Raw genomic sequence first — 21,439 nt, 5'->3', positions numbered from 1 at the left:
CAAGTGTTTTGTAATTTTGCTCATATAATTCCTGACTCTCCTTTGGTAGATATATTCCCAAATATTTTATACTATCGACCGTTATTTTGAATGGAATTTCTCTTTGTATCTCTTGCTGTTGGATTGTGTTGGTAATGTATAAAAATGCTGAGGATTTATGTGGATTTATTTTGTATCCTGCAATATTGCTAAAATTCTGAATTATTTCTAATAGCTTTTTAGCAGAGTCTTTGGGGTTCTCTAAGTATACCATCATGTCATCTGCAAAAAGTGATCATTTCTTACTCTAATTCCTTGAATCTCTTTCTCAGCTCTTATTGCTGAGGCTAGAGTTTCTAGTACTATATTGAAAAGTAATGGTGATAGTGGGCAACCTTGTTTCACTCCTGATCTTTTTATATATATATATATATTTTTTTTTTTTTTATAATATTATCCCTTGTATTCATTTTTCCAAATTACCCCCCCTCCCTCTATTCCCTCCCCCCGACGACAGGCAATACCATACATTTTACATGTGTTACAATATAGTCTAGGTACAATACATGTGTGTGAATATCATTTTCTTGTTGCACAATAAACATTAGAATCCGAAGGTACATGCAACCTGGGCAGACAGATATTAGTGCTAACAATTTACATTCCCCTCCCAGTGTTTCTTCTCTGGGTGTAGCTACCTCTGTCCATCATTGATCAACTGGAAGTGAGTTGGATCTTCTTTATGTTGAACATTTCCACTTCCATCAGAATACATCCTCATACAGTATTGTTGTTGAAGTGTACAGTGATCTTCTGGTTCTGCTCATTTCACTCAGCATCAGTTGATTTAAGTCTCTCCAGGCCTCTCTATATTCCTCCTGCTGGTCATTTCTTACCGAGCAATAATATTCCATAACCTTCATATACCACAATTTACCCAACCATTCTCCAACTGATGGACATCCATTCATCTTCCAGTTTCTAGCTACAACAAAAAGAGCTGCCACAAACATTTTGGCACATATATGTTTCTTTCCGCTCTTTAGTATTTCTTTGGGATATAATCCCAGTAGTAGCGCTGCTGGGTCAAAGAGTATGCACAGTTTGATAACTTTTTGGACGTAATTCCAGATTGCTCTCCAGAATGGCTGGATTCTTTCCCAACTCCACCAGCAATGTATTAGTGTCCCAATTTCCCCACATCCCCTCCAACATTTGTCATTATTTGTTCCTGTCATCTTAGCCAATCTGACAGGTGTGTAGTGGTATCTCAGAGTGGTCTTAATTTGCATTTCTCTGATCAGTAGTGATTTGGAACACTCTTTCATGTGAGTGGATATAGTTTCAATTTCTTCCTCTGAGAATTGTCTGTTCATATCCTTTGACCATTTATCAATTGGAGAATGGTTCGGTTTCTTATAAATTATGGTCAGTTCTCTATATATTTGGAAATGAGACCTTTGTCAGAACCTTTGTTTTTAAAAATATTTTCCCAATTTGTTACTTCCCTTCTAATCTTGTTTGCATTAGTATTATTTGTACAGAAACTTTTTAGTTTGATGTAATCAAAATCTTCTATTTTGTGATCAATAATGATCTCTAGTTCTCCTCTGGTCATAAATTCCTTCCTCCTCCACAAGTCTGAGAGGTAGATTATCCTCTGTTCCTCTAATCTGTTTATTATCTCCCTCTTTATGCCTAAATCATGGACCCATTTTGATCTTATCTTAGTATATGGTGTTAAGTGTGGATCCATATCTAATTTCTTCCATACTAATTTCCAGTTTTCCCAACAGTTTTTTCCGAATAATGAATTTTTATCCCTAATGTTGGAATCTTTGGGTTTGTCAAAGATTAGATTGCTATAGATGTACCCTTTTTTGTCCTTTGTATCTAATCTGTGCCACTGATCTACCGGTCTATTTCTTAGCCAATACCAAATGGTTTTGGTGACTGCTGCTATATAATATAGCTTTAGATCAGGTACACTTAGACCACCTTCCTCTGAGTTTTTTTTCATTAGTTCCCTTGCAATTCTTGACTTTTTATTCTTCCATATGAATTTTGTTGTTATTTTTTCTAGGTCATTAAAATAGTTTCTTGGGAGTCTGATTGGTATAGCACTAAATAAATAGATTAGTTTGGGGAGTATTGTCATCTTTATTATATTCGCTCGGCCTATCCAAGAGCACTGAATGTCTTTCCAATTATTTAAATCTGATTTTATTTTTGTGGCAAGTGTTTTGTAATTTTTCTCATATAATTCCTGACTTTTCTTTGGTAGATGGATTCCCAAATATTTTATACTCTCAACATTTGTTTGGAATGGAATTTCTCTTTGTATCTCTTGCTGTTGCATTTTGTTAGTAATATATAAAAATGCCGAGGATTTATGTGGATTTATTTTGTATCCTGCCACTTTGCTGAAATTTTGAATTATTTCTAGTAGCTTTTTAGCAGAGTCTTTGGGGTTCTCTAAGTATACCATCATGTCATCTGCAAAAAGTGATAGTTTAATTTCCTCATTTCCTACTCTAATTCCTTGAATCTCTTTCTCGGCTCTTATTGCCGAGGCTAGCGTTTCTAGTACTATATTGAATAGTAATGGTGATAGTGGGCAACCTTGTTTCACTCCTGATCTTACAGGGAAAGGTTCTAGTTTATCGCCATTACATATGATGTCTACTGAAGGTTTTAAATATATGCTCCTTATTTTAAAGAATAGTCCATTTATTCCTATACTCTCAAGCGTCTTTAGTAGGAATGGATGTTGGATTTTATCAAATGCTTTTTCTGCATCTATTGAGATGATCATATGGTTTTTATTAATTTGATTATTAATATGGTCAATTATACTAATAGTTTTCCTAATATTAAACCAGCCCTGCATTCCTGGTATAAATCCCACTTGGTCATAGTGTATTATCCTGGGGATGATTTTCTGAAGTCTATTTGCTAATATCTTATTTAAGATTTTAGCATCAATATTCATTAAGGAAATTGGTCTATAGTTTTCTTTCTCAGTTTTCGATCTACCTGGTTTAGGTATCAGTACCATGTCTATGTCATAGAAGGAATTTGGTAGGACTCCTTCAATCCCTATTTTTTCAAACAGTTTACATAGCATTGGAGTTAGTTGTTATTTAAATGTTTGATAGAATTCACCTGTAAATCCATCTGGTCCTGGGGACTTTTTCTTAGGAAGTTGGTTAATAGCTTGATCTATTTCTTTTTCTGAGATGGGACTATTTAGACTACTTACTTCTTCCTCTGTTAATCTGGGCAAGCTATATTTTTGAAGGTATTCTTCCATTTCATTTAAGTTATCGAATTTATCGGCATAAAGTTGAGCAAAGTAGCTCCTAACTATTGTTCTAATTTCCTCTTCATTAGTGGTGAGTTCACCCTTTTCATTTTCAAGACTAACAATTTGCTTTTTCTCTTTCCTTTTTTTAATCAGGTTTACTAAGGGTTTGTCTATTTGGTTGGTTTTTTCATAGAACCAACTCTTAGTTTTATTAATTCAAAAGTTTTTTTACTTTCAATTTTATTAATCTCACCTTTTATTTTTTGAATTTCAAGTTTTGTGTTTGTCTGGGGTTTTTTAATTTGTTCCTTTTCTAGCAATTTGAGTTGTAAGCCCAATTCGTTGGCCCTCTCTTTCTCTATTTTATGCAAGTAGGCCTGTAGAGATATAAAACTTCCCCTTATTACTGCTTTGGCTGTATCCCACACATTTTGGTATGATGTCTCATTATTGTCATTTTCTTGGGTGAAGTTATTAATTATGTCTATGATTTGCTGTTTTACCCAATCATTCTTTAGTATAAGATTATTTAGTTTCCAATTATTTTTTGGTCTATTTTCCCCTGGCTTTTTATTAAATGTTATTTTGATTGCATTATGGTCTGAAAAGGATGCATTAACTATTTCTGCCTTACTGCATTTGATTTTGAGGTTTTTATGCCCTAGTATATGATCAATTTTTGTATAGGTTCCATGAACTGCTGAGAAGAAAGTATACTCCTTTCTGTCTCCATTTAGCTTTTGCCAAAGATCTATCATATCAAACTTTTCTAGTATTCTATTTACCTCTTTGACTTCTTTCTTATTTATTTTGTGGTTTGATTTATCTAATTCTGAGAGTGCAAGGTTGAGATCTCCCACTATTATAGTTTTGCTATCTATTTCCTCTTGCAGCTCTCTTAATTTTTCTTTTAAGAATTTAGATGCTGCACCACTTGGTGCATATATGTTTAATATTGATACTGCTTCATTATTGATGCTGCCATTTAGCAGGATATAATGCCCTTCCTTATCTCTTTTAATTAGATCAATTTTTGTTTTTGCTTGATCTGAGGATGGCTACTCCTGCTTTTTTGGTTTTGCCTGAAGCATAGTAGATTCTGCTCCACCCTTTTACTTAAAGTTTGAATGTCTCACCCTGTTTCAGGTGTGTTTCCTGTAAACAACATATAGTAGGGTTCTGACTTTTAATCCAGTCTGCTAACAGCTTCTTCTTTATGAGGCAGTTTGCCCTATTCACATTTATGGTTAGAAGGACTAATTCTTTATTGCTTGCCATCCTGTTAACCCCTGCTTATGCTTTTCCCCTTTCCTTCCCTCTTACCCCCCTACCCAGTATTAAACTTGTGAACAGCCCTCCCTTTTTAGGATCCCTCCCCCACCTTAAAGATCCTCCCCTTATTTTACCCCTTTTCCTTGAAATTTCTGTTTTCCCTTCCCCTTAGCTTACTCCTTCCCTTTCACTTTTCAATGAAGTGGAAGAAGTTTCACCATAAATCGAATATGTCTATTGATACACACTATGTTCATCTCCCTCCTTTCTTTCTCTCAGATATAATAGATTACCTTTGCCTCTTCATGAGATGTAGTACCACCACTTTACACTTTTTTATGATATAATTTCCTTTCCACCTCTAGTTTCTAAGACAAATTGTACATATGTTCTTTACATATTTTTTTTGGCAGAAGTATAGTTCTCAAGATTTCTTTTTACCTCTTTAGAAATCTCATGAGTTCTGTATTTGAAGATCAAACCTTTTATGTAGGTCTGGTTTTTTCATCAAAAATAGATGGAATTCATTTATTTCGTTAAATGTCCATCTTCTTCCCTGGAAAATGATGCTAATTCTTGCTGGGTACGTTATTCTTGGCTGCATACCAAGTTCCTTAGCCTTTCGGAATATCATGTTCCAGGCCCTGCGTTCTTCTAATGTGGACGCTGCTAGATCCTGGGTTATCCTTATTGTGGATCCTCCATATCTGAATTGCTTTTGACTAGCAGCTTCCAATATCTTTTCCTTTGTCTGATGGTTCTTGAACTTGGCCACTATATTTCTTGGCGTTTTGATTTTAGGGTCCCTTTCAGTAGGTGATCGATGAATTTTTTCAATGTCTATTTTGCCCTCTGTTTCCAGAATGTCTGGGCAGTTCTCTTTGATAATTTCCTCGAAAATGGTGTCCAAGCTCTTTTTTTCCTCACATTTTTCAGGGAGTCCGATTATTCTCAAATTGCCTCTCCTGGATCTGTTTTCCAGGTCTGTTGTCTTTCTAATAAGGTACTTGACATTCTTTTCAATTGTTTCATTTCTCTGGTTTTGCTTGACTACCTCTTGGTTTCTCCTTGAGTCATTCATTTCTACTTGTTCCAGTCTAATTTTCAATGATGTATTTTCTTCACTCAGTTTTTAAATATCTCTTTGTAATTGTCCAATTGAGTTTTTATCTTCTATGGAATTTTTTTCCATTTTATCCATTTTATTTTTTAGAGAGCTGTTTTCTTTTTCCAGCTCACTAATCCTGTTTTCCTTGGAGTTGTTTACCTTTTCCAGCTCACTAATCTTGTTTCTCAATGATTTGATTTCTTTATCCACTCTGTCTTTGAATGCATGGGATGACTTCTCCAGGCTCTCTTGCCAAGCTTCCCTTTCCTTTTCCCATTTCTCTTCCAGCTCTCTTGTGAGAGCCTTTTTGATTTCCTCTATGAGATTCTTTTGTATTGAGGAGCAGCTCATATCCCTCTTAGGGGATTCATCTGGGGACAGTCTGTTTTTAGTCTCCTCAGTGTTTGAAGTCTGCTCTCTCTCCATACAAAAGCTGTCTTAGAGCCCTTTTGAATTTTTTTGTTCATTTTGTCAGAGTAGGAATCGAAGAAAATAAATTGACAAGAGAAACAATAGATCTGTTTTGGGGGGGGATGAGGCTGGATGGTATTAATGGGCTTCCTCTACAGACTGGGGGTAGGGCAGCAGAGAGCCACTAACAGAACAGCAATGACTGTACTGAGTCTGCGCTCTGAGGCTCTGAGAACGCACCGAGTCAGTCCAGGTGGGGGTTGGGGGTGGCCGTGTTCCAAGAGATGCTGGCTTTCCGGGGTTTTAATCTTCACCTCTGGTGTTTACACCTTCTCTGCTACTCCTGGCTTGCTGCCAAGACAGAGTATCCACACTGGGGAAAAAGTCTTTTTGCAGAAATGGCAGAGATCGTACCCCTCCCCCTTGGGTCTGAGCTGTGTGAGCTGCCTGTCTCACTCTGGCTTGCCTGCCCTCAGTCTGCACCCAGTCTGATTGACCCTCCCCCGAGCAAACACAGACCTTTTCTGGCGAATTTCAAGGATGTCTTCTCTTGGTGATTATTTGTGGATTTCTTTCTGGGTCAAGCATTAAGTCTGAGGCTTGTCATGAAGTAAGTTCTGAGAGAAAATGAGGAGCTCAAGCAGCTGTCTGCTTCCACGCCGCCATCTTGGCCGGAAGTCTCTCAAATGGACATTTCTTAATGGAATTAATGGACCCATGGAATTTAAGAGTTCATAATCTTTGCATTGTCATTATTTTAGTGGCTGCAGTCTTCTTTTTTGAAACAATTTATCTTTTATAATCAAGTTTTTTTTTTTTTTTTTCCAAAACTTGGAATGCTATAGTCTAGGAAGAATTAAAAGTTATAGGTCAATCAGAGGGCAGTAGAGTGATTTGTAATTAGGTATTAGAAGGCTACAATATATACGATATGAATAACTGCACCAGAAGAGATGTCATAAAAGATAAAATTTATTTTCAGAAACATATGGACAAGGAAAAAAAAGTGGGTCAGAGAGCTTCAGGGGGGAAAAGTGATCTTGAAAGCAAGAAGGATAGAAAACTCTTTTATGCATTGATTATTGGCACAAGTGAGCTAGATGATGGACCCCTGAGTGAGTAAGATGGACTCTGTGGAGGTTTTATGGGGATTACATGAAAAGCAGTTTCTAAAGAATAAATTGTCAAAATGTTATTAACTGTGGCCTTAGATGGAAAAATCTATTTTCACATGATCACAAATTTATTAAAATATATAATCAGTAATGACTAATGAGACATGTCAAAATAAATTGTTACAGTTAAATCTAATGTTTTATATAGTCTCATCCAAATTCCACTGTGATAGCCCTATGATTTACTATGCTTGCTTTTATAAGAATCAGTTGAACCCATGATTTGGGGGATTCTAGTTTCATTAGTTCCTGCAAATGCCCCCTACCTCCCAAGCTATATCTGTTTCAAAACTCTGGTATAACAGATTATCTAAAAAAATTGTGAATTCTCCAATTGTGTGCATGATGCTAAGGATTATTTTACATTAGTTTGTGAGAATTGCTAGGGAAAATATAAATATAAAAGCTTTACTATCTAGTATAAGAAAGCAATAACAAAGAAAATTAATTTCTTTTGGGTTTTTGAATATTTGGGGGCAGTTATATTTAAAAATGGGATATTTGGATATTCACCCTGAGACCTTAAGAGAACTTTCTTGAGATTTTAGTCTTTGTACTTTGTACTAAATAGCACTGCTTGTTCCATTTGTTGAATTCAAATTTATTGAACATTTGGCAAAAGCTTTAACACATATGAGCATGTGCTCATGCACATACACACCCATATGTTTTTACACACACACACAGTTTCTCTTCTATTAAAATATATATAGAGATAGATAGATATAGATAGATAGATAGATCCATAGATATATGCATTTATATAAATGTATGTATAAATATATATCTTTTCTCCATTAGAATACACTGACATATTTGTTGTAAACCTCCTCTAACAATAAAAAAACTAGCATGTATCCCTAATATTTGTATGTTTATGAGCCATATATATGTACATATATACTTATGTGATATAAATATATTAATTTTACTAATGTATATTAGAAAATAGGCAGCTAGGTGGTATAACTAATAGAGTACTGGACCTAGAGCCAGGAATACTCCTCTTCTTAATTCAGATCTCAGGCTCTTACTGGCTGGTTTAATCCAGAGCAAGTCATTATTTGCCTCAGTTTCCATATGTATAAAAATGAGATAGAGAAGGATATGGTAATCCACAACAGTATCTTTGCCAAGAAAATCCTAGATGGAGCCACAAAGGGTCAGATACATCTGAAATAATTAAACAACACAATAAAATATTATAAAACATATATTTTAAAACAGATAAATCTGAAAAAAATATTTTAAAATAATTTAAATTTTTATGAACAGTAACATTTCTTCTCATTAAAATATAAAAATTATACTTTTTATAAATACTTTTAGTGAGAATAATGTGATTTAATATGTTATATTGTTTTCAAAAGTCTGTTTCACTTTGCAATAGTGATTTCAAGAGCTGTTTCTAAGTTGTTTATATTTTGATATTTACCTTTTTTTTCCCCTCTGAGGCAACTGGAGTTAAGTGACTTGTCTGGGATCACACAGCTAAAAAGTGTTAAGTGTATGAGATTTGAATTCAGGTCCTCCTGAATTCAGAATTGGTGCCTGATGCATTGCATTACCTAGCTACCCCATACTTACTTTTTAATTGCTAACAAAAAAAAAAAAAAAAAAAAAAAAAAAAACTGACCAAAATACTTTTGCTAGAGGTATAAATTTGTTCAACCAGTCTTCTACACAATTTGGAAGTATGTCCTCCAGATTACTAAACTTTTCTACTAGGGTCCATAAAAGTATTGTACCTCTTTTTATAGTAGTAAAGAGCTATAAACTGAACTGCCAATGGCTGAACAAAGTATGAGATGTAAATGTAATAGAATGTTGCTGTGGTATAAGAAATGATAAAAGAAATAGATTCAGATAAATCTGGGGAAGTCTAGAGGAATTGATACAGAATGAAATGAACAGAAAAAAGAGAACAATTTATACAATAGCATCAACATTATAAATATGACTTTGAAAGACTTAAGATGTTTCATCAACATAGAAACCATCTCTGATTTCTAAGGACCAGTGATGAGGCATGCCAGTTACTTCCAGACAGAAAAGTTGATGGGAGTTCAGGATGCTGATTGAGGCATATATATTTTGGACATTTCTGAGGAAGGAGGGTCTGTCTGTCCCTATTGCAGCATAGGCCCTGTGGGAGATCTGGACAATGTGGGAAGAGCAGTGTTCCTTAAGTCACCACCAAGGAGTAAGCCTTGAAAGAATCTTTGCCCCTGGGTGAGCTCAGTAAGTCAACAAATATTTATTAAGTGCCTACTATTTATCACACTTTCTGCTCAGTGCAGGAGATATAAGGAGAGGTAAAAGGCAATTTCTGACTCAATTTCCATTGTAACATGTGCCCCCTGGGGTCCAGATCATTTGTGAAGCCTGGACCTGGGAACATGAAATATCTGCTGTGGTTGTGGTGGGAAAATAATTACCTAGCATCATTCTTGCTTGGGAAGGAGCATTCATGACTGACTTAGCACTCAGTGAACTATGAATTAGCACTGACGGGGAGACTGAAAAGCCGAGATTGTTGGCATTTGCATATGTACTAAACAGTTGTACTCTTTTCCTTAGTCTTGATTTTTTTCCATGCACCACAAAAGATTTTCTTGTGCACCTTACTTTGGAGACTTTTGATTCACCTCTGTTATTTTTAATTTGGAGAATCATAATTGTGTTTTCTTTTCAATTGAAATTGTAAAGTACCTTTCTAATACCTAGTTAATTTTATGTTAAGCATTTTGAATTTTATCTTATGATAATCACTGTTTATTATATAGACTATTACTGTACACATAACTTCTTTATGCTTCATTTTCTTTGTCTTTAAGAGTGTTTGACCAGATGATCTCTGAAAGTCTCTTCCAAATCTGAATCTGTGATCCAATCAACATATAGTATTACTGTATTTGACATAAAAATAGTGTAAGTGACTTATTTTTAAGCCATCAAAATAAAAGTCACTTCATCCTATTGTGATATATAGGTTAAAGTAACTTTGCTCTTGGTTGCTGAGTATTATTAATTTAGATAATAATGAAACATTAAAAAATATTTGCCTATTTGCCTATTGCTCCATTCTTCTAGATCAAATAGAAATGAGGCCAAAACTCAAGTAGAAACAGGAGCCATTAAGTCATATATAAGGATTTCTGCAGGCAGTATGTTGACGACTTTAAAATGTAATTTTATGTTTTGTTTTATTTTTTAAAAATCTTTCCCAATTTTATTGAATATTTCCAAATTCATTTAAATCTGATTCAAACTTCTCTTGAAATTATGAGACCTATGGGCTACATATTTGCATTTCTTTTCTAGATAATTCATTGTCCTCTCCCCTTCTAATTTGGATATGTCCATTTTTTTTTTTTTTTTTTTTTCCAGACTTCTTCAGCAATGGGTCAGGAATCTGGAAAACCTACTTGGCCAAAACCAGCTGGAGGCTATCAAACAATAACAGGCAAGAGATATGGAAGAAGACATGCATATGTTAGTTTTAAACCATCTTTAACCAATCAAGAAAGAAGCTCAAGTCAACAGAGTAGTGAATGTGAAGGATTGGAACTAGATGATGTTCAAAAGAAAAAAGCATCATGTGAGTAATAGTATGAATATGGATATTTTATGGATTATTAATGATTAATTGTTTAATATCTTTGAGATTGCATAATTTACAGTTTTCTATAATTCTGAGTGAGCTGAGCTCTAAACATTTCACCACAGGGCAGAAAATTTTTAAATCAAATTTAGTATTCTTAGTGTTTTAAGAAAGGACAAATAATTAAATTATAAGTACACTGTCATATCCCTTCAAAAGAGTGCTCCGTGATATTTATATAATCATACTAGAAAACCTTAAAGTTTTAAGGTATAATTAGGTACTATATAAAAAACCAAAGAACTAGAAGAACCCAGTTTGTTGAGTAATTAGCCATGTGACTTTGGGAAACTTACTTTAATTCTCTTAATCTTGTTTTCCTCATTTGAAAAATAGGAAGGTGAAACAGTACTCTCAGGTTCTCACCAGTTATAATAGTTATAATGAACTCTCAATCTAGGTTCTCTTGTCTAGCCTCCAAAACATCACAAAAATGAAGTATTTATCAGCCCTGACAGTTTTTAAAATTTTTCTAACCCATTGGAATACCTGAAGAATCAAGATAGAGCAAGAATATCTCATATCTTTGACAGTGTTAATAATAAAAAGAGTTTTCTTTTATTGAGCCAAAATCTGCTTCCCTGTAACTTCTAGACATTTGGTCCTGCTTCTATCCATTACAACAACACAGAATAATTTTATATCTACTCAGCCTTTCCAGGTATTCTGAAAAGTTAATTTAACAAAATGCTATGAACTCATTTTTCTTCCTCTTGCATCTACAGTCTGTTTCCTTTGATTTAATTCTTATTCCTAAAGATATATTTAATAAATACCAAAGTTTTTTGTTGTTAGACTTCCCTAAATATTGTTATTTTAAAAGTACTGTAAAGATGGTTCCCTTTGATTTCATTCTTTAGGTTGTAATTTTTTTTCCTTTGGACATGAGCAAATCTAATTACTTAGTTTTTCAAGATATCAAATTAAAGCTATTATTATTATTGCTATTTTTTTCAATAATAATTTCTTATAAGCCTTGTCTAGCAATTTATTGAATAAAATAATAGAAAAAGTTTAATGTTCTGACAAGCCAGCCCAGGTCATTGTCCATTTTCTTGTCTGCTGAAAAATATCAGTGGTGGGAGCCAAGTGAAAAAAATCACTTGTAGTCCATTAATAGAAGAGATTGACAAAATGTGATGTTGTGAATAGGTTTATCATTGTGACCTTTTTATCAAGTTAATTACTCGAGTTTTCAGCTGGAGTTGTAAAAGACCCACCCCCTCCCTCAAAAAATATAAATGAATTTAGGGGGAGTATTGTTATTAATAAAATAGTTGTGGAAGCAAGTGGACATAATATGTAAGTGTCTTATAGAGACTTATTCATAGAGTTAAGTGGGTAGTTGGCTGCTATAGATTTCTCATTGCATATTTATTATTGAATCAAATTTTATTATCTTTCTCTAAATATGTTTTCTTACATTCTCCTATGAAGGCTGCAACCCACTGGTTCAAGTTCGCCCTTCCTTATCAGGCATACCTTTCTTAGAAAATGCTGGAGCTGAAATTCCCATTTGTAGAGCAGCATTGACTCAAGCTACTGAGAGAAGTCCATCACCATTTTCTGCTATACATCATAGTTTGGAAGGCAGTGAGACTTCAGGGAGCAGTTTGAATATTAATAATAATTCTGAGTACTCGTCAAGGTATACTCCAAGAAAGTATAATGTTTCATATGTCAAAAATGGAATTGCTTTTGTAAATATTGACTCTTATGAGCCAGATAGCAGTGATGGAGAGGACAATAGCCAAATTGGTGTTTCAGGAGTTAAAATGGAAACTGGCAAATTTCAGGAAACATTGGATGATATGCTGTCTGACCTGGAAAAGGGGGTAGATTCTCTCAGTGGTTTACAATCTAAGTTCTCCTCTTATAATTTAAGAGAAGGGTTTGAAGACAGAGCCCCAACATCACTAGTGAAATGTTCCAGTAGTGATACTGAATTTGTACAACACAGTGACAGGACACTTGAGAGTTCTTCTGCCGAAGATGAAGCTGTTGCAAAGAAATACCTAAACTATTCCGGTTGTGAGAGACAGAGGAAAAATTTATTTGAAGTCCCAATCAGAACTCCGGTGGATGTTCATAATGAACTAAATACCAATGATGGAAAGAAGAACCAGGGAAATTCATCTGAATTAGTAGTGAGGCCCAAAGTTAGAAAACAGGCAGGTTCAAGCCAGTTGGACAGGAAAAATCTTTTTAATAGTGATGAGGATGAAAAAAGCAGTATCGAGAGGTGGCAAGAGAACTCAGAAGCTGAGGAAATCCATTCAGAAGGTCTTTTGAGAAGCTTTAAAGACAAAAAAAATTCAAGCATGTTCTTTGACCCAAGAGACTATGATGGTGCACAAAAGAAAATGAAATATAATCAAATTAAACCAGAAACTGTAACTGTTCAAGAAAGGCAAGCCATTGTAGATGATAACACCTTTTGGAATAGTTTTGAAGATTATTGCAGATACTACTACAAAGGTGAAGATAGGTAAGCCTTTCCTCTCAAATAGACATAGAATTCTATTTTATAATTTTGTTGAATGAAATGATTTTGCCTATAAAGCATGAAATTAAGTTAAATTCCCAGTTGTCTGCTCCCTGGGTCAGAGAATGAGCTTTTACTAAGATAAAAGGGAAACAGTCATTGCCCTCAAGGAGTTGGGCCACTGTCTACTACTCCAATTGATTAAGCCTTAACATTACAGAATTCTTACTTAAACAGATATGTTGAAACCTGTCAAAAATCACATTTCTTTTAAATATACTGCAGAATTGGACATGAAAAAAATGAGTTGTAATGGTGATTGAGATGCATATACAAGTTTTTAATCTAGGTAAGATGTGTTGCATATTTTATAAGCTAAAGTTGAGCTATTGTAGAAGCATGTTTGTTTTAAAGAAAAAAGAAAACTTAGTTCATTAGCTCTGAAAATTGAGAGGTTTTGCTTAATTTTCTTGCTTAGCTAATTTGCCTTTTTTTCCCTAACACCTCTGCTTTTTAAATACTTTAATTGCCTTGGACAGTACTGAATTTTTTGCTAGAAGCAATTAAATGCCCTTAGGAGAATGAAAATTCCTCCTTCCTAAATCAACAATAATTACATATTTCCACTGTGAGTTTTTATACTGTTCTTTGGTAGAACATATGGCTTTAAAAAAGAGAACAGTTCTTTTTGTATTATTTTCTTATATTAATCCTAGTTTAACATTTATTGATTATGTAATATGTTTAATGAACAGACTGAGGGATATCTAGATATGAATTAAGACACCATTTCTGATCTGAAAAGAGCTTATAATGCTGAGAAAAATAAAAGTCAGTGAATTTGATGGACAATCTCAAGACAATATTCAATTAAGAGAAATGGAAACAAGGGACTATTGTTTTTAAAATTCTTTTCTAGTAAATAAAAACTTGGTTAAAAAGCAGAACTTATTTTTGCCTTTAAATATTGAATCTTTAGGTGTTATAGGAATTCTTAGATTTAAAATTGAAAGGGATGTTAAAGATCATGCAGTTTAACCCCCTTTTCAGAATAATTCTTAATAATTTTCCTTAATATAGTTCTTAAATAGTATGTGTTGTCAAACTCAGGATTTTAATTTGGAATAAAAAGTTTGAAGATAGAATAATAGGGAATGGGGAGATTTCTTTAGTTAACAGAAGCTTTTTTCCAATCTTGTTGGTGATGTATTAGCTTATTGAGCCTACACTTGAAGGGCTGTCTCAAATTCTAAATGACTGAGTCCTAACTTTGCAGCATTTTGACTTAAGCAGGCATTTTGAAATATCAAAACATTAGTTATTTCTTATATAATTTATCAGAAAACAATATTAAAAATGGAGTTATACTTATAATTGAGATTCTGCTTAGATGTGCATAAACAAGCCTTTAACATAACAAATATGCACTTTAGTAATTTTCTTCAACAGTCTACATAATTTCCAAAAGTAATTCAATTTTTCTTCTCTGTCCCCTTTTCTCATTATTCTACATTGATTCCTCACACCCTCTCTTCTCTCTGCTCACTTTGATTTTACTGCTAGCTACCTGTGAAAGTGTTATTAGTATAGCCTTTTCAGTTTAACAGTAGCAAATCATTGAAGAGGAAGCATAGGAAACCCATCATGAGCAGTCTGAGAAGAGAAATATATATGATGCAAGCTTCATTTGACTTTTAAGATTATTTTTTTGCTTTGTTTCATAAAAGTTACCTTTGGTTATATTCTATTTTTAAAATGTAAACAAAAATAGTTAACTTTCTTTAAATAATCACATATATTTTAATGAATGCATGCTTCCTTTTTCTTCCTGAAGAACTCCCTAAATATTCGCCTAATTCACAATCAACCTATTAAAACTCTTTAGGATAATTACAATTCTGGTACAAAATTACCATGGGCTTCTACAGGAACTGAACAATTCACTGTTAAATTTGGAGTGCAAAAAGGAATTTTTATAATCAATTGGACCAGAAATCTAAAGTTAATATCCTTCCTATACAAAATGAGAACTTCAATAACCACAAGGAGCCAATATCTTGGTTTTTTTCCTTGCTTTAAAAAAGTGATTATTCTGAATTTGGCAAATATTAAATAAAATGGTCATTTCGATTTACAGAGTTAGGACAGGAAAAGTTTTACATGAAATTGTACTTTTCCCATTAATATAAGCTCAAGCTGTAGCTTTCAGAACTGTCCTTCTCCTCTCTGCTTATTTCTGACTTTCCTCTCCCAAGATTTTGATTTTGAAAGCCCCTTTTTTATTATTTCAATTTCTATGGAGTGTTCACAAAAGATGCTAATATGTTTTGTAAAACAACTACACAGGGATGACTGGATTTCACATTCATTCAGAAAGAGGTCGTCTACTACCCCACCCTCTCTAACCTTTGTAACAAATATTTATTTTTTAAAAATCTCTTATCAAGGCAATGTTCTATAAATTTTGGGAACATAAAGTTATATAATATGTAGTTTCTAAACTCATAGTGTTTACAGTCTACCATATGAGTACCATAACATTTCACTTAACTGAAATTCAACAATCTGACAACCTAAACTGATGGGTTCGGCAAAGAAATTACTGATTTGAAAGGTAAGATGCAAAGTGAAAAGCCCTTGTGATGAATTCACAGTGGTATTTTCTTTGCCAAAAGGCACCTTTCTTTATGAGAAAAGGTTACAGACAAAATCCAAAGGTGATTCTGTGACATGTTTTGGGAGAAGGCTATAGAGAGAAGGAAGGGGGGGAGAAACCAGGAAAGAGATAAGGAGATAAAGGATGTTTGAAGGAGAAGTTGGGAAGATTCTTGATAAAGGAGAAAATGGTTTCAGAGTAAATGATCTGATTAAGGAATTTCCATCTTAGAGAGAAAACAAGTTGACTTGAGTTTCCATCAAAACTATCCAGGAAAAATCCAGGAACCATAAAACAAACCAAAAAGATTCAAACATCCAAAACATATAATCAATCATGGCAAAATGTATATATTTTTAAAATTTATGTTCTGTTATTTCATAATACTATACAACTATCACAGAGTCCATGCAATTAAAACCCATGCACTAAATTTATTCAAAATGTGTAGTATAATCCTCAATGAAAAGTTATTTTTTGTATAATTTAAGATTAGTTTATGATGCTGGAGAAACTGAGGCAAGATAGAGATTAGGGAGTTTTTAATAATTTATTTGAAAGGGAGAGGTTTACTGGGACTACATGGATACATGGTTTGGTCCCAGGGCTGAATGAGACTATGGTCTCCAAGAATCCAGCATCCAACAGCCAGTTCGAGTTCTCCATGAAATATTTATACACGGGGGTGGGGGGTGGAGGGGTGGAGTCCAAACTCTGGTGAGCTGAAGTCTCCAGGCAGGAACCATTAACTCAGTTCTGATAGATTGGGGGATAGGACCATAAATTCTAACAAACTAGGAGTTAAGAAAATGTCTGACTATAGACACAAAGTCTGGAGTCCCCCTTTCCCAATTTACAACTCTAGAGCAAATAGCCCTGAGTTATATCAGTTTTAATGAACTGGAGTTGGGGGGGGGGGGGGGAGTTGCCACTAAGGGGATTGAGGCAGAACAATAAAAGAGAAATGTTGTACAACAAGTTGTACTCTGCAAAAACAACTCAGTTCTTCCTTAACCATTCTGTGGCAAGTTCAGTTTCTATCTATATTTTACAGATGAAGAAACTGAGACAGGTTAAGTGTTTTTTCCTAATCATTATGTGATTAGGTAATCATACTGTATGTCTCTATGGTAAGATTTGAACCTCCAGGTTTTCCTGATATCAATTTTATAATTTTTCTGTGCTGCATTTCCAAACCCACAACTAATTGAAAATGGCAAGTAAGAAAGGAGAAATGGTCAGTGAAAGATAGAAACCTGGACTACAGTTAGAATTTATAGAGAGTAGCTAGATGGCCCATTGGTTAGAGCACTGACCCTGGAGTTGGAAAATGTTCAAAATAAGAGGTAAAATAGGCACCAGGGGGCAAATATGAAATAAAATTGAGAGAACAATAGGGTTATCATCATTGTAAAAAAACAAAATATTTTATCAAGAACACCACTGACTCACTGATGAATGCAGTAAAGATTTATTTTATATTCTTGTAAGAATAGTTGTCTAGGTAAGTAGACACATCATTGAAACTCCAAAGACAGCATTTTATTTCCTATCCTGAAGCACAAGTCCTTTCTCTGATTCCCCATTAATTAATTGGATGTTACAGAAGTTACAAGACATGAATCTCTTCCCCTCATTATACTGCTATCCCTGCCCTAAAGGAGCTTACATTCTAGAAGGGGAAAAGGTAACAGAGAAGAGAGCTAAGGGCAAATAAAAAATATTCTTTTCAAATCTCAGGCCACTCCCCACCCCCCATTACAAAAGGCAGTCCATGCCCCCCCAAGGAGCTTACATTCTTTTGGGAGAAGATAACCTTCACTCTTCATTATTCCTTGATGTCCTTGTGAGTTTCAGTTTTCTAATTGAAGTTTCATTTCTCCAATTTAATTTTCATAACTGTGGAAACCAAATGCCTATCCATTTATCACATTATCAAGGAAAGAAGTTTGAAAGAATCCACTAAAAGAATATGCCATGAGACCTAGGTTGTCCATTGAGTGGCAAGTTAAATCCATAAAGGAATTTAGTAGACCAGAGTTAGCTATATAGTAGGGGGAAAGATGCCATTATACAGAAGACACTGTGTTTGGAGGAGAGAGAGAACTTCATAGCAGTCGTAGTCCTGAAAAGGGCTCAGTAAAGATCCTCATCATGAGCAGATCTTTTATAGGGGAAAATATGACCTGAGGAATTTCTTAGGATCTGGGAAGAATTTGATAGCCAGAAGGAAAGGTCAAGGAGGAGCCAGATAGAATACCTGGCAAATCAGGTCCCAGACCTGTCTAAAAGAAGTACTAATCAATATCTCAAAAGTAGTTTAAAGATGCCAAGAGGTTAGAGAATAGACAATGGAGGTTAATAAAGAATTTCAACCTCACAATCACACTACATTAATAGGATAGTCAGAGAATTGGTCATATCTGATAATAGCCATTTGGGCTTCTGACCCAGGAAGAGAATCCACATCACCACCGCATTCGTCAGTTTACTTTACTCATTTTCCTACCTTTCTTATTACTGGCTTGGCTGCTCTTTTTTAAAATCAGCTAAATATAAATTTATCCCAGTTTAGACCAGAACTCTCCCTTTTTTTATGTTTCTCCTCCTGAATATTTCAATACCTCTTGCAACTTGACTAATTATTTCTTTGTGAAAAATTCTCAAATCTGCATCTCCAACCTGGGTTTCATTCTGCTTTTTGAGAAACCTGGTGGAGATTTCCATATGCAAATGTCACTTCAGATCCAAAACTAAACTCATCTGTTTGTATTCTATGTTTTCCTCATTAGAACTTCCTTGGTTCTATGGTAAAAATCACCTAAGCTTAAAATTTCAGTTATTTTGAACATTATTCTAATGATAGCAGTGTTTTCAACCTAAAATCTACTGGAAATTGGTAAATACTTAGTGATAGAAACCAGAATCTTCTCCACCATCTGAAGGCTTACCAGACAAATTTTTGTTGTTACTATTCAGTCATTTCAGTCTTGTCCAACTCTGTGATCCCATTTGGGGTTTTCTTGGCAGAGATACTAGATTGGTTTGCCATTTCCTTCTCCAGCTCATTTTTATACTTGAGGTACTGAGGTAAACAGTGTTAAGTGATTTACCCTGAGTCCCACATTAATAAGTGTTAGAGGCCAGATTTGAATCCTTATCTTCCTGACTCCAGGCATAGTGCCAGAGTGATTGGGACTGAAAGCTAGCCCATAAAACCCAATATATCTTGCAAGGTTTTAATAATCAAAATTTGCATTCCTTTGGGCAGAGCACTTATAGGTTAGGGTATGATACCCATATTCATTTGATACCCTATATGGACAGAAGGAAGAGAAGGGAAAGAAGAAATGAAAAGGAGCTGTTCTGCCCAACTGGCCAGTTCCAGTTCAGTGAGGCACCTTTTACTCCTTCTCACCAGCATTTTATTATACCACAGATCTGTCTGTTTTCTTTTCTTTCTCCTTTCCTACCCTCTCTCTACAGGATTTCATACCTGAGGGCTCTGTCGAAAGGAATATAAATAAACTTTGATTATTGAAACTTCACCCAAATCTTGTGGTTTATAGGCCAGGATCTAGCCTTACACCTGTATCACTTTGGTTCTCATTGATTGACTAATAGGGTTCAGGCCAAGCCCCATTTGGTCTAGTTTAGGTCTCCTTTGTCCCCTAATGAATGTAAATAGCTGTTATTTCTAATTTGGCCAGAAACCTTGAGAGGCTTCCTCTCCCAGACTGATTTGTTTTTTCTTTGATTAGGTAAAAGAAGCCTCGGATGTTACTAGATTTAGTGATTGGGCATTGCCTCAGCCAAACTGAGATTTTTAAAAGACATAAGCTTAAAATTGATGTTAGGAAAGGGGCCCTTTTGGGTCGGAACAAGGATAGTCCAGTGACGGCATAGAGTCCCATGTAAAGGAATTTACAGGCCCGAAAACAGATTGATTAAAAAAAAAAAAAAGAAAAAAAAAAGTTTATTGTAAGGGTTTAGAAGTAAGGGCAAAGGTAGAAAGACACCAGGATCAGAGGTGGTTGTCGCCGGTGGACAGGAACCCTTACATGGCCAGAAGGATACCATGTTTGGGGGGTTCCTGCAAAGAGCAGACTTCCAGGGTTACTCTTTTTATAATCTTAAAGGTGGGTGGAGTCCCAGCCTCCTGACCAGGGTTTAGGCCAGGGTTAGCATTGAATAGAATTCAGTAGGTCCTTAGGTAAGGAAGAAGCTGTTTGTGGGGGTTGGGGAAACCTGAGTAGAAAGTGGGGACTAGGAAAGCTGGATATCATTGGAATTCAAAAAGGGTGCTTTTTGACCAGGATTTGTGAATCAAGATCCTAGCTTCTTCAGGCATTGGGGTGAGGGGGTTGGAAATCAGAAAGGAATCTTAAAGGGACCTCAACCCCCATCAAAATGATTAAGGTTTCCCACTGAATCTATGGCCATTTCCAGTTGTCCTGATCTATAGCTGGACCTAGATGGCTCTGGAGGAGAAAGTGAGGCTGGTGACTTTGCAAAGTCCTCCCTTACTTAAATCCAATTCGCCTGTGTATTTTGGCATCACCTCCTGAATGTCATGTCCTCTTTGAGAATGAAAGACAAACAATAACAAGCCTATACTCTATTTACTGTGCCACTTGGGCCACTGAACTGCTTATCAAACAATAAAACTCACCGTTTGAGCTTCTTGTCTGAAGTAATAAGGACCTGAATTAATGTGGCAGAGAGACTGATTTTGATTTTCCTTTTTAAGAAAAATAGGGAAGACAAAAGACAACTGGGTTTTTTGGGGGGGTTGAGGGAATGGTGAATAGACTATATTGAGTTTTGTTTTTAGGGAGTTTAAGGTGAGCAAAAGCAAACTTCTTAACTGACTTGTTGAAGGCATGAAAGTAGAGGTTAAGAGAAAGGTCAAAAATTTGTTACAGATTTTTTTGTTACCTTCTTTCAGTTATCCTTTTATCTTTCCTGTTATCTTTAATACCCTAGGGAGGTGATAATTGTAAGATAAGTTACAGTTATACAACAGACAGACATATTGTTTTTTGATTACTGGGATTTTCTTTGAGTAGAAATTTTAAAATTTTCAGAAATTTTGAAAAGTGCTAATCATAGTCTCCTATATATTATGCTGCAGCTGCTGCTGGTATTGCTATTACTACTACACTATCACAACTACTACAACTACTTCTACTGCCTAATGCTGTGGCTGCTGCTACTACTACTAGTAATAAAAAAAAATAACTAGGATTTATATTGCACTTTAATATTTTTAAAGCACTCTATATCTGTTATTTCAGTTTACCCACATAATAATACCCTGTGATTTAGATTCTATTATTATTCTCACTTTACAGTGGATAATCCAAAGGTCACATAGCTAGT

The 21,439-nt window shown here is 34.8% G+C and overlaps 1 protein-coding gene across 13 annotated transcripts in view; it reads left to right on the top strand.

Moving 5' to 3' along the window:
• The window catches only part of PJA2 (praja ring finger ubiquitin ligase 2), a 116,869-nt gene that overhangs the window by 54,294 nt on the left and 41,136 nt on the right, over positions 1 to 21,439 (top strand). For 11 of the 13 annotated variants that reach the window (XM_074281942.1, XM_074281937.1, XM_074281931.1 and 8 more), the window contains 2 exons: positions 10,643 to 10,853; positions 12,354 to 13,404. In XM_074281942.1, the coding sequence (XP_074138043.1) occupies positions 10,655 to 10,853; positions 12,354 to 13,404 (1,250 nt within the window). In that variant the 5' untranslated portion in view covers positions 10,643 to 10,654. Of the gene's footprint in view, positions 1 to 9,473; positions 9,494 to 10,089; positions 10,184 to 10,642; positions 10,854 to 12,353; positions 13,405 to 21,439 lie in introns of those variants that run through there. The other 2 variants (XM_074281938.1, XM_074281935.1) reach the window with 2 other exon arrangements.

Source organism: Sminthopsis crassicaudata, chromosome 1, assembly GCF_048593235.1.
Source record: "Sminthopsis crassicaudata isolate SCR6 chromosome 1, ASM4859323v1, whole genome shotgun sequence".
NCBI lineage: Eukaryota > Metazoa > Chordata > Mammalia > Dasyuromorphia > Dasyuridae > Sminthopsis > Sminthopsis crassicaudata.
This window is presented reverse-complemented; position numbering and strand designations above follow the sequence as displayed.